This window comes from Carcharhinus amblyrhynchos, chromosome 7 (assembly GCF_965287045.1).
Source record: "Carcharhinus amblyrhynchos chromosome 7, sCarAmb.v2.hapA, whole genome shotgun sequence".
NCBI lineage: Eukaryota > Metazoa > Chordata > Chondrichthyes > Carcharhiniformes > Carcharhinidae > Carcharhinus > Carcharhinus amblyrhynchos.
This window is the reverse complement of record NC_137330.1, coordinates 70,665,958-70,678,763: the sequence shown is the minus strand read 5'-3', so window position 1 is coordinate 70,678,763 and position 12,806 is coordinate 70,665,958. Positions and strand designations below refer to the sequence as shown.

Here is a 12,806-nt window from a genome sequence, read left to right as displayed (position 1 = left end):
AAAAATTCCAGCAATGCTTTTCTGTCACCAAGAAATACAGCAAGAAGAGGGTTGCCTTGCTTATACCATATCTATTGAAATGGGGCAGACATAGAGGCAGGGACAGGTGGCATCATTGCTTGAGTTCTGAAGTTTAAATGTTGATTTTTTAAAAGTCATGAGATTTGAGTATCACTGTCATTTATTATCCATCTCTAATTGACCTTGAGACGGTGGTAGAGCTGCCTTCTTGAATTGCTGCAGTCCCTGTGGTATAGGTACATCCATAGTGCTTTAGGGAAGGAGTTCCAGGATTTTGACACAGTGACAATGAAGAAACAGTGATATAGTGTTATAAAGATGTGCAGATTAGGTTGATTGGCCATGCTAAATTGAACCACAATGTCAGAGGGATCAGTAAGGTAAATACATAGGGTTACGGTGATAGGTCCTGGGTGGGATTGTTGTTGGTGCAGATTCGATGGGCCAAATGGCCTCCTTCTACACTGTAGGGATTCCATGATTCTATGATTCTATGTTTGAAGGGGAATTTAAAAGTAATTGTAAGTTTTAAAAACTAATACCACCATATTATAAGCTGCAGAAGTAAGGCCCAAAAAGAATCCGAGGTCACCAGAAACCTCTGACACCCCCCCACCCCGTGGCTGGGATCCTCCAGCACCAGTGCAGTGAATGGAGTTTTAGCTGAGCGTCAAATTCTCTGATCTGGCTGGCAGCGGCGGCGAGGCAGATGAGATTGGAGAATCCCACTCTATGTTCATATAAACTTAAGACCTTTAGTACAGTTACTTTTCCAGACAGCCCATTAAAACACTGAACTGTTTATCTGTTTTATACTGTTCTTTCAGAGATTCCATTGCATCTTGTCGTGTAAAAGAGTTGAAGCTCAGCAAGATGAGATTTCCAACTTTGAGTCTGAATTGAATGCCTCATTTGTTAGGAGCCTGACTTTTGAAAATTATTCCTTGATTATCTTATTATGCCAATGAATGTCTATATTCTATCAGAAGTTGCAAACTTACTAGTTTAGGTGGGTGAGGTGCCAATTCCTCCTATAATAAGCTTATCATTATCCCAATGACCCCTTTAAATAGACCATATATTTTAAAGGAATTTTTGAACTATATCTTAACTCCATTGATCTATACATCTGTGAAAGAAAACCACAGGTTCTAATTAGTCACTTTTTTTTGTACATATGAGTGTGAATGAGTGTTAGTCTAGGCTACTTGGTAAGGTCCAGTTCTGTCATTTAAGACTTGTTACAACTGGTCTCAGCTGGTGATCTTTTTGAAAGGTGAGATATATGATATAGTCACATAAATAATACGATAACATAGATCTGCAGTCCTTACTTGTCCCATGGTCATGTTTGAATAACACAGTATTGATGTCAAATTTAATGTTGTAACAAATATGAGCTGTTGCTAGGAGGAAGAATTAGTAACAAATTAGTAGAGGTATCATGGTGGTACAGTGGTTAGCACTGTTGCCTCACATAGCCAGGGACTTGGGTTCAATTCTGGCCTCGGGTGACTGTGTAGAGTTTTCACATTCTCCTTGTGTCTATGTATGTTTCCTCCGGATGCTCTGGTTTCCTCCCACAGTCTAACGATGTGTCGGTTAGGTGAATTGGCCATGTTAAATTGCCCCTCAGTGTCAGGAGGACTAGCAGGGAACATACATGAGGTTACAGGGTTAGGGTCTGGGTGGGATTGTTGTTGGTGCAGCCTCGATGGGCCAAATAGCCTCCTTCCGTGCTGTGGGGATTCTATGATTCAAATAGGTAAACATATAGTTGATCAAACAAGATTTGCCAGTCACAATGAAGAATGAGAGAAAATTCTTCATTTACAGTGGATCAATGTATAAGACAAATTCCATCTATCTTGGACTGTATTATAAGAACCATAAAAACTAGAAGTAGGCAATTCAGCCCCTCGAGCCTGTTATGCCATTTAATACAATCATGACTGATCTCATCTCAGCCTCAACTCCACTTTCCTGCTCATTCACCATAACCTTTCAACGCATTACTAATTAAAATTCTTCCACCTCATCCTTAAATTTATTCAAAGTCCCGGCATCCACCACACTCTGGAGTGATGAATTCTACAGATTCACGAGCCTTTGAGAGTAGTCGTTTCTCCTCATCACTGTTTTAAACCTGCTACTCCTTAACCTAAAACTATGATCTCTTGTTCTAAATTGCCCAACAAGAGGAAACACACTCTCCACATCTACTTTGTCAATTCACCTCATCATCTTGTACACCTCAATTACGTATCAACATGGTCAATACAGGAAAGCAATTACGATGGCAAACATTGAGCCATGCATTCTGATTTATACAAGTTTTTGATTTGATTTGATTTGACTTATTATTATCACATGTATTAACATACAATGAAAAGGATTGTTTCTTGCGCGCTATACAGACAAAACATACTGTTCATAGAGAAGGAAACGAGAGAGTACAGAATGTAGTGTTACAGTCATAGTTAGGGTATCGAGAAAGATCAACTTAATGCAAGGTAAGCCCATTCAAAAGTGTGACAGCAGAAGGGAAAAAGCTGTTCTTGGGTCAGTTGGCATGTGACCTCAGACTTTTGTACCTTTTTCCTGAAAGAAGAAGGTGGAAGAAAGAATGTTTGGACTGCAATTCTCACCTCCAGGGAGACAGTTGCCAACTTGTTAATTAGGCAATTGATGAATTTGCCTAATCAAGCTATGTTGTTACCATGGAGACAGCCATTCCTTCATGCACAAAGGCCAAAACATTTGGTTCTGCAGTGTTTCCGGGGCCAGCACTATGACAGCTTTTATTTTCATTATTACTTGTGGGATATGAGGCTGCTTTGAGCTTATACCACCTTTCTCTGCCTTTAGCCACATTTTATGCTTTGCCAGGAGGGACCCTCCACTAATGTCATTTAAGGAATCAGCCCACCAATTAGTGGCTGAAGTGCTTATTTGCTTTTGTTGCAGTTTTGATGGAAAAATTGTGGTGTATTACTAGAGGTGTTCTGGTTGGTTGCTGGATTAGGAAGGGACTGTTGCTACATCCTCACAGGAAAATTAGAGGAGTTATATGAGAAAGCCCGCTTTTGTTGAAATATGACTTTAAGGGATGTCAGCATGATATCACTAGGAGGGAAACATGCCATGTGTCCTTGTCTTAGTTTCATTTTTGCTTTAAGCAGAACACAGACAGACAACTTTGATATCTTCAAGCATTATAATTATGCATAACTGTTGTCATGAGCCTAGTCTTAATGAATGAACCTATAACATGTTTATCCAATCCCTGACAAATGATTAATTACTTAATTCTTAGACAGCAAATAATCTCAAGGTGTTATATCATTACAACAACACAACATGGTGATCAGTGGTGGCGGCATATTAAGTACAAATATGACAGGGTGAACAGTCTTAGATAAGGCTATGTGGCATGAGACAAACCTCAACATTTTGGTTAGATTGTAACAAGGTTGCTGCATCAAAAAATATTGAAAATGCAGTTGGTGACCGCAAAGAAAAGCTTTGGAGACTCAGTATTGAGCTAGTCTTCAAGTAAAGTGCTGGTAAACAGACAGATCCCCCGTGAGTGGAACAGTGCATAGAGAGGACCAAAACAGGGTTAGCTCAGTAGAGAAAGGTAAATGATCAGTGTGTGGGCCAGTTTTATACTGGGCCAGGGTAAGTCAAACAAAAATGAATAAACCATCATAGACATCGGGTCAGACAAAATTGCAATTATAAAGGATGGCTTCAGGAGTTAAGAACAATAAACTGAATAAAAAGCAATGATGCCATTATTCCATGGTATCTTCCCATCACAACTTGTCTGCATTGGTGGAGTTTCAGAAAAATGCATGAAAGCGGCTACAGAGACACTCAGCCCAAGTACTATACTTCTTCTATGGTGCAGAAGGAAGTCATTTGGCCCATCAACTCAGCACCGGCAACAACCCCACCCAGGCCCTATCCTCATAAGCCAAAGCTAGTCCCCCTGACAATAAGGGGCAATTTAGCATGGCCAATCCACCTAACCCGCACGTTTTTGGACTGTGGGAGGAAACCGGAGCACCCAAAGGAAACTCACGCACATACAGGAAGAATGTGCAAACTCCACACAGGCAGTGACCCACGCCAGGAATTGAATCCGGGTCCCTGGTGCTGTGAGGCAGCAATGCTGCTCACCACTGTGCCACCGTGCCGCCCTATGCACTGGCAATTTTCTTGCTGCTCCTTCAGTGTGAAGCAACTTTATCAGTTTGAGCATTGGCTTGGGAATTAGCTACAGCCATGAAGGAAGAATGCTAGTTCAGCCATAAATCTTCTGCTTTAGATTCCCTCACTGAGTCATGGTAAATGCTAGATCAGAAGCACTTTGCTGAAGTATTGTGGATCTAAATGGTTCAGAATTCAGATTAGTGTATCTGACTTGATCCTCATGTGTTGATCATCAAGAAACTGACACGTGTCAAAAAAGACTTTTTTCATCTCACAGTTGCTTCTTCTCCCAAATCACCTCAGATTCTGAATCTGACCTAGAAAATTCCTAGAATATTCCAGCACTTCCCACTGTTTTTCTAATTTGTGATCTTTTTGTTTTTTCTCTTCTCTCAGTGACGTAAGTAAACAATTTTCATGATAACTTGGCAACATGATTAGTCTTCCCAGCTGTTTCATTTCATTATTCAGTGTTTTTCGGTTTACTTCAACAGATGCGAGTAAAGCGACATTCACTGCATCACCAAGCTCCTGTTTCCTTGCAAACCGTAATAAAAGCACGCTGCTTTCTAACGATGCCGTGGTAAAAAATGAATCTCTAGCAGAGCAGCCATATCCATCTCTACCAGCAAGCCAACACAATATAGCGACCAGTCTGACTCCATTCCCAAATGCTGAAAATGAAGCTCTTCAAATGGCTGGTAAGAAAGTGGCCCTGTTAGTTTATCAGTACTGTCATGTGATTTAGATTACAGGCCTTTATAACTGATACACGATGCTCTGCATTCAAACCAGATTCTGTGGTTGGTTCTAAATGACCCAATTAAAATGCCCACTTCAAAACCAAGTTTTAGGGAGGGAGAGGGGAGGGGAAAGGAGGGAGGGGTAATCCTACCGCTGTCTTATCCAGCTCCATATAAAAAACCTACAGGCTGTTCTTTCTCTTGATGGAATGAATGCCATCCAAAGCATTCTCTCCTTCAACATTTCTTTAAACCCACCTATCCAACGACAGAATGATGCCCTCAGGTTTGTTTCACAGAGGGACCAAGACAAGTTTGTCCAAAGCATGGCCCATGAGCCAGATGTGGCCTGCAAACTCCCAATGTGTCTCCTGGAGGTCATCTTCAAAATGGCAGTAAGTGGATTGGGAGATTCTGAAAGAAACTGCTCCTCCAATCACAGGCCATTCCTTTCCCACATTTGTCATAGATAAGTTCACTCATGAACCTATCAGCAACAGACATGGGAGAGAAGCAACACTGACGATATTGAGTGCGCTCTTGGCAAATCAAGAGAGAGAGAAAGAGACAGAGGGGCTGGCTGTCAGGTCGGATGGGGGAGGCAGAGGCTGACAGCTGGGCTGGAGGAAGCTGTGCCACGTGGGGAGGAGGCTGCCATGCCTTGTTCTGCAGTGCCTGGTCAGCTGGGGGTTGAGATTGCCATGCCAGGCCAGTGGGGAAGGGGAGAAGGCTATCATCCTTTTCCATGTGGGTCCAGAGGCCAAAGGGGAGCCATGCCAGGCTCTGTGGGGTAGAAGGCTGCTACGCTCTGTTGGGCTAGTTGGAGGAGGAGGCTGCCATGCCGTGCCATACCATGCCCGGCCAGTGAGAAAGGTGTTATGCCATCTTGAGTGGGGAAGAAAGCTGCCAGGCCATGCTGAATGGGGAAGGATGCTGCCATGCAATGTTGAATGGGGAAGGATGCTGTCATGCCATGCTGAATGGGGAACCATACTGGGTGGGGGAGGGCCTGGCTGCTGGGCCAAAAGAGGCTGGGTTGCAATGATGCGGGCAGGCGGGGGTTGAGTAGTGAATGCTGAGGGTGAAAAGACTCATGACTTGGGGTTTTGGGAGGAAGAATAAAGTTCTCAAATGGAAGAACTTTAGATGATTATAGCTAGGGCATCTGCAATGTTTACCTCTACTTCTTTTAATACCCTGAGATGGAAACCATTTGGCTCTGTTCATTTGTCACTCTTCAGGGCCTTTAAATTGTCATTATTGTTTTCATGCTTATGTTACTTTTACTGAGATTTTGATCCTTGGGATGCTCAGCATGCTAACTTCTTGTTCTATTGTAAGTAGTGATGTATCCTGTGCTTAATATCCAGGAGCACTTATACCACTCTGAACCTGGTGCACATGTTAGAGCTAATGTTCCTCTCCAACATGCAACAAAGGGGCGAGATCCACTCACTTTCAACACAACTTCACCATTGCCATATGTGTATGCATGGAATTAGTCCATTTGTGTTCAAGGCTTATTAAAACTTACCAAATCTTTTAAATTCAAGCTAAACAATAATGTGGCTAATAAACCTGACCAAGTCATTTGATGCCCATTTCCGACATGTTGGGCCCTATTTTATCATTTTGATTCGAAGTGCTGAGCGGACTTGAAACAGGGAATGTTTCAGATCCGACTTTTAGACCTGTTCTCAGGCACTCTCACACGCACTCTGACTGCAAAAATATCAGGTGATTCTGATTTGTGCTGCAGAAAAGGGTTATAGTGCCCAAAATCCTGCAGCTCCAATCCACGCCTCTAACTGCGCATGTGCAGAAAAAGATGATAGAATGCTACTCCCCTGCCACATAGCTCATGGGTTGGATAATGCCTCTCCTGGCCCCCACAGACATTACCCCAACCACCCCATCAATCTCAAGCAGAGAGCCATTGGACACCTGGCACTGATCTCTTCACTAACTGAAGCACCTGAATCAGACTTTTGTAGAGCATGTCTGTTTTGCACCAAACCTGGATAGCCAAAAACAGTGGCAAAGGGGTAAGTGCCAGTAAGGTTGGGCATGCAACCCATTAAGTCAATTTTAATGCATGTGAAAGCATTTAAATGACCGTTGCGGCCATTTTGGGCGAGGTCCTGATCGTAGCCATATTTGGGCCTTGGTAAAGGGGAACCGGCGCAGAGGTGGGTATGGATCATGCTACTCACCTCACGCCCAACTTTACCAAGTTTATGTGTCCAAAAATGGGTGCAACGTGATGGTAAAATCGGGCCTGTTGGATCTTTGCCCTTCAAAGGACCTCATTGATCAGTATTTGCTGCCAGAATCTGTTATTTTCCCCCATTTTGTTTGCTGTGTAATTGATTTGCTGTTTTAGATGCTTTGCATTTATTAACTATGCTTAAGTTACACTGCATTTAGCATCCATATCTGTTGTTCCAAGAATATTTCCTACTATGCTGTCTATATGAGTATCCCCTGAACCTCCACTCAGTAGTAAATGCAGATTTTAGAGAATTGCTATGCGAAAGAAATAAAGTCAAATTCCATATAGTTCACCTTCTAATATCCTGGCAGTTAGATGTTACAATGAGAATTGAGTTGTTGACTCATCACAGTATAATCAGCCAATCCTAAATTAGTTAAAAATAATATGAGAGATATAAAAGAAAAGTAATTGAGATGTTAGTCATACTCTTGAAGGACAAGGTGATTAAGTGGCCTGGGAAAAGGGTCACAGATATAAGATTAAATGTAGCAGAGTTAGGATAAAGAGTCACAGAATATATTTTTACACAGGGGGTTGCAAATCTGAGGAATGTATTATCAGAGTTAATGATTGAAGCACAGAACACTTATGCATAGGGTAGGTCAGTAGTTAACTAGAGAAGAAGGGAATAAATAGACAGGGGAATAAAGCAGACAAGTGGAATTAGGACTACTGATACACTAACTATGCATATGCTGATAATGCAAACTCATTATTTGCTCCCAAATCACTAATTGGAGAAACATCTGCCACACAAATTGGTTGTAGGGATATATTGAGCCTTAAACATGTAAGAATCCCTGCTGTTGGTTGAGCCTCACAAAAACTAGGCTTATGCCAATTCTCTGTGGTGAGCATTGACAGATATATTAAAATGTGGTAAAACTGTTAGACATTGACTAAGTCTACTTCAGTCATTATATTACCACACTTTGAAGTCAAAATTGCACAAGAGTTTGCACATGGGACACTGGATGGCAGATTTATTTTGACAGACATAATGCAAACAATATTCAGGATTAAATTTGCAACCTCAGCATGAATATCCTTTGCTTGCTTACAATTTCTTTCAGGGTCAAAAACAGTTGTTTTTTCCGTCCTCAACAAATATCAGTTCTCGTGACAACACTGAACTTTGTTTCGGTTTAGTGTTGATGTAGCTATTTGCTATCTGAGAGATTTTGATATAACACATGCAAAAATAACTTTCTGATCGCAATACATTTCTTCCATTAAAATAGTTCAATTCCCATCCTGGTTGTTTACAGGATAAAATATGCATAAAATATTTAAATAGAATGTTTTTTTAATTCATCATGTTGGTCCCTCATATTGACTCCACATAAAATCTTGAGTGTTTTAAAATTTGCCATTGTGCTACATAGAAACATAGAAACTAGAAGCAGGAGTAGGCCATTTGGCCCTTCAAGCCTGCTCCATTATTCATTATGATCATGGTTGATTATCAAATTCAATACCCTGATCCCCCTTCCCCCCATTTTCCTTGATGCCTTTAGCCCCAAGAGCTATATCTAATTTCTTGTTGAAATCACATAACATTTTCGCCTCAACAGCTTTCTGTTGTAGTGAATTCCACAGATTCATCACTCTCTGGGTGAAGAAATTTCTCCTCACCTCAGTTCTAAAGGGTTTACCTCTTATCCTCAAACTATGACCCTTAGTTCTGGACTCCCCCACCAAATTAATGAGTTTTGAAAAGAATAGAAGAGAAAAGCTTTTTTTAAGGTGCAGCTCGCAATATCAGATATAAAGGTCTTACCATTTCTGAATGAGAAGATTGTTCCCTAATTTCATTTAGAGTGGCAAACTAAAGTGTATTCCAATCAATAACATGTTTCAGTATACTTAAAGGATGCTGTAGAATTAAACAAGAGTAGGTCTGAAGAAGCCATAAGCATTCCAAGGATGGCAAACCATGCGGACAAAAACAGACTACCTGCATTGAAACAAATTACATGAGACTAAGGACCATGTATGGAATTCTGACAGGTCTGGATGTGTTTTTTTTTTCTGATTGGGGCAGGAGGGCAATCAAGAAAAGAGGACCATAGTTTTAGAATATAGGTTAGGCTATTTAGGACTGAGTTGAGGAGAAACTTCTTCACTCAGAAGGTGATGAACCTATGGAATTCCTTACCACAGATGGCTTTGGAGGCTTAGTTACTGAATATATTTAAGAAAGAAATCAATTTCTAGACTCTAAACGTACCAAGGCATATGAGGAGAGTGCAAGAGTATGGTATTGAAATAGGGGATGAGCCATGATTATGTTGAATGATGGAACAGACTTGGAGGGCCGAATGGCCTTTTTATTAAGTTTCTAAAAGTGTAAGAACATCCATATCCCCACTTTTAGAAGTTCTGATCATACCCCATGGATTCAGGAGCTGAATGCAGAGGCGCTAGATATGTGAAAAATGTCAAAGAATCCTGACAGTAAAGGAGGACACTATTTGGCCTGTCAAGCCTGAACTAACAACAATCCCACCCATGCCCTATCCTCAAGTACTTACCCTACTAATCCCATTGACACTAAGAGATAATTTAGCATGGCCAATCAACCTAACCCATATATCTTTGGAGTGTGGCAGAACCCAGAGGAAACCCATGCTGGTAGGGGAGAATGTGCAAACTCCACACAGTTATCAAGGCCAGAATTGAACCCAGATCCTTGACACTGTGATGCAGCAGTGCTAACCACTGTGCTATCGTACCACACCCATATCAATGTCAAATTTGTTCTGAAAGTTGTGACTGTAAGACCAACCCCCTCAAAATTAGATTGCCTTTTATTCTCCTTCCGTAGCAATTTCTAAATTCATTCAGAATTTTCAAATTTTTCCATGTTTTGCAACAGAATTTGTCAAAAAAATTAAACAACTAAAAAGAATAATTCAGTTTCATTCAATCACTACAGGCCTTTAAATCTATGAAGGATCAAAAGATCATAAAATAATTGTGGATGAGAACGTCCATTTGGCTATTTTAGATAATCCATTCTGTGTAGCCCCAAATGTCACTTTTTGCAGTATTCATTTTAAGAAAAGGATTCTCTGATTTTTTTACATCTTACCCAGCAGGATAAAAGGTTTATTGAAGAGGTGAGATGCCTGTATAATTTTTAACAATGTTAGCATCCCATTGAATGTTTATTTGATGCTATTTCTGATGGGAAAGGAAGACAAATGAGCATGGAAATCTGTCAGCAACAGGTATAGTTGAATTTGCATCAGTTGTGCCAGGCAAGGGAAATTTAAGGACAAGTGTTTCAGTCACACACAGGCAGCCTGCTATGTCATGAAAATTACAGGTGGTATAAATGCTGCTCCTATCATTTTGTTTGCAGATCCTATGGAACTTTCTCACAATAATGGTCATGTGATCACCCCACCTCTATCTCCTACTTTGGGCAACCGAGGAAGTGTAATCAACCAAGGACCAATGGCTGTTCGAACCCAAAATGGCAGCTCAGCATTATCTGTCCACACACACTGTCACACCTACCCAGACTCCCTCTACCAGACATTATCCCCACCCAATCAAAACTACTACGGCACTAATTCCAACTATCAAACCATGTTCAGGAATCAGACTCACACCTCTCCTGCAGTCTATCACCATCGAGCGGATTCCAGTCGCTTCAGTTCTTTCAATGAGCAACCTGTGTCAAGGGACTATTTTAGCAGCAGCTGTGCCGTGTCACCCTACAACTCCAGAGCTCCATCTAATTTTGGGGCATCTTCAAATCCGCAGGAAGCACACAACATGCAGTTGCTGAACGCCGGCACCTATAACTTCTTGGGGAATTCGGTCGCATGTCAAGGAGCATCATTTCCTGCCAATGGCTCCAATGGTAAATATCAAAAAATAAAGACAATAACATCTATTCATGTGACCAGCTTCTTTCCTTCAGGGTAAACCTGTAACTCTGCACATGTGGAAGGAAAGCAATATCTGCCTTTCGGTCAATGAATGGACTCAAACTCCCTTGTCTGAGCTGAAAAATCTGTGGATCTGCAGTTATTCGGCATTCATCATTTTTAAACCTTACCTGAAGAATTAAGGCAACAGAAAAGTTAGATTCATATTCAGAACATTTGTCCCATTTTGAAATGTGGGTAGGAGGGGTAAATTTCTAGTTCTATATTTGTCAAAGTCCCACATGTTGCAAATACTTCAATGGCAGAGAAAACAATAATTTAAATACACTTGCCAGTGGAGTTTCTATTCAATGATGGTCATATTTGTTAGTCTCTTATTATGAGTATGACTTCCTCAACTCAGGGCAAACGTTTCTCTGTTAATTAAGCTAACCCCAGTCAGCCTGCCTATATAGTTCATGGAGACTTGCCTCCTCAACTTGCCCTATGGTGGAGAGTGGTGTCACTGAAGCGATATATAACCAATTCTCCCTCTCTTGCTCTCTCCTTCAGTAATGGAGAGAGTTGTTTATGGTCCTTTGTGGACTACTGCTAATTACCAACAGGTTCAAGAGCTGAGGAAACACAGGAAATTGACACAAATCTATGCCCCTTTATCAGTCGATCCCATTAACTACATGATTGTGCTAATCAGTAAAATTAGAGTCAATGGTATTGTGAGCTGCTATCAACTAATATAATACATATAAAATTAGAACAGAAATTGCAAGAAATACAAATCATGCACGTCAGCATGTGAAAAAGAAACGACAAAAGTTCAAGCTGTTTCTCATTTTTTCTGCTCAGTTGCAGTTTTCTTAAGCACTGAATCTTATTAGAGCCAAAATCGACAACTTTATTTATCATCACCTTTGTACTAATTCGGGCTGATTTAAAATGAACCTCAACTGTGTTAAAATGTTTACTGAAGAACCCTAAAAATTCCCATAAATCCTTATATCACCCAACACCATTAAACCATTGGGTCAGTACTAAGGCTGTTGTGTCAGGTGGCACAATAGTTAGCACTGCTGCCTCACAGCACAGGGACCCAGGTTTGATTCCCGGCTTGGGTCACTATCCATGGAGAGGGTGCACATTCTCCCTATGCCTGCATGGGTTTCCTCTGGGTGCTCCGGTTTCATCCCACAAGTCTGAAAGAGATGCTGGTTAGGTGCATTAGCCATGCTAAATTCTCCCTCAGTTTACACAAACAGGCATGGAGTGTGGTGAGTAAGGGATTTTCGTGGTAAATTTGTTGCAACGTTAATATAAGCCTATTTGTGACACTAATAAATAAACTTAACTTGAGTGATTGATATAAAAATAAGAAAAGAGTAATTTTTGACTTGATGGGTGAGCATGTATTGCAAATGCTGGCTTGCATAGTGTGCAATTTTCCAACCATTTTCTCTGGAAACCAGGAGTCAGAAAATTAGTCAGCAGGTCTGCTTTGACGTTTCTACCCAACAGGCATCGTCCACCTCCTTGCAGAGCTCGGAACCAGAATTGAGTGTTGAGCATTTCTCTGACCCAATTAGGGTACTGTCTCAAAGTAAGAGCCTTCTCTATTTAAGATGAAGATGAGGAGTTTAGTTAGGGCAGCAT

The 12,806-nt window shown here is 41.0% G+C and overlaps 1 protein-coding gene across 1 annotated transcript in view; it reads left to right on the top strand.

Annotated features, from left to right (window-relative positions):
• Nucleotides 1-12,806, top strand: part of rfx6 (regulatory factor X, 6) — a 74,019-nt gene that overhangs the window by 35,755 nt on the left and 25,458 nt on the right. Inside the window, exons 16-17 of the mRNA XM_080193323.1 lie at nt 4,734-4,940; nt 10,625-11,131. Coding sequence (XP_080049449.1) covers nt 4,734-4,940; nt 10,625-11,131 — 714 coding nt within the window. The remainder of the gene's footprint in view (nt 1-4,733; nt 4,941-10,624; nt 11,132-12,806) is intronic.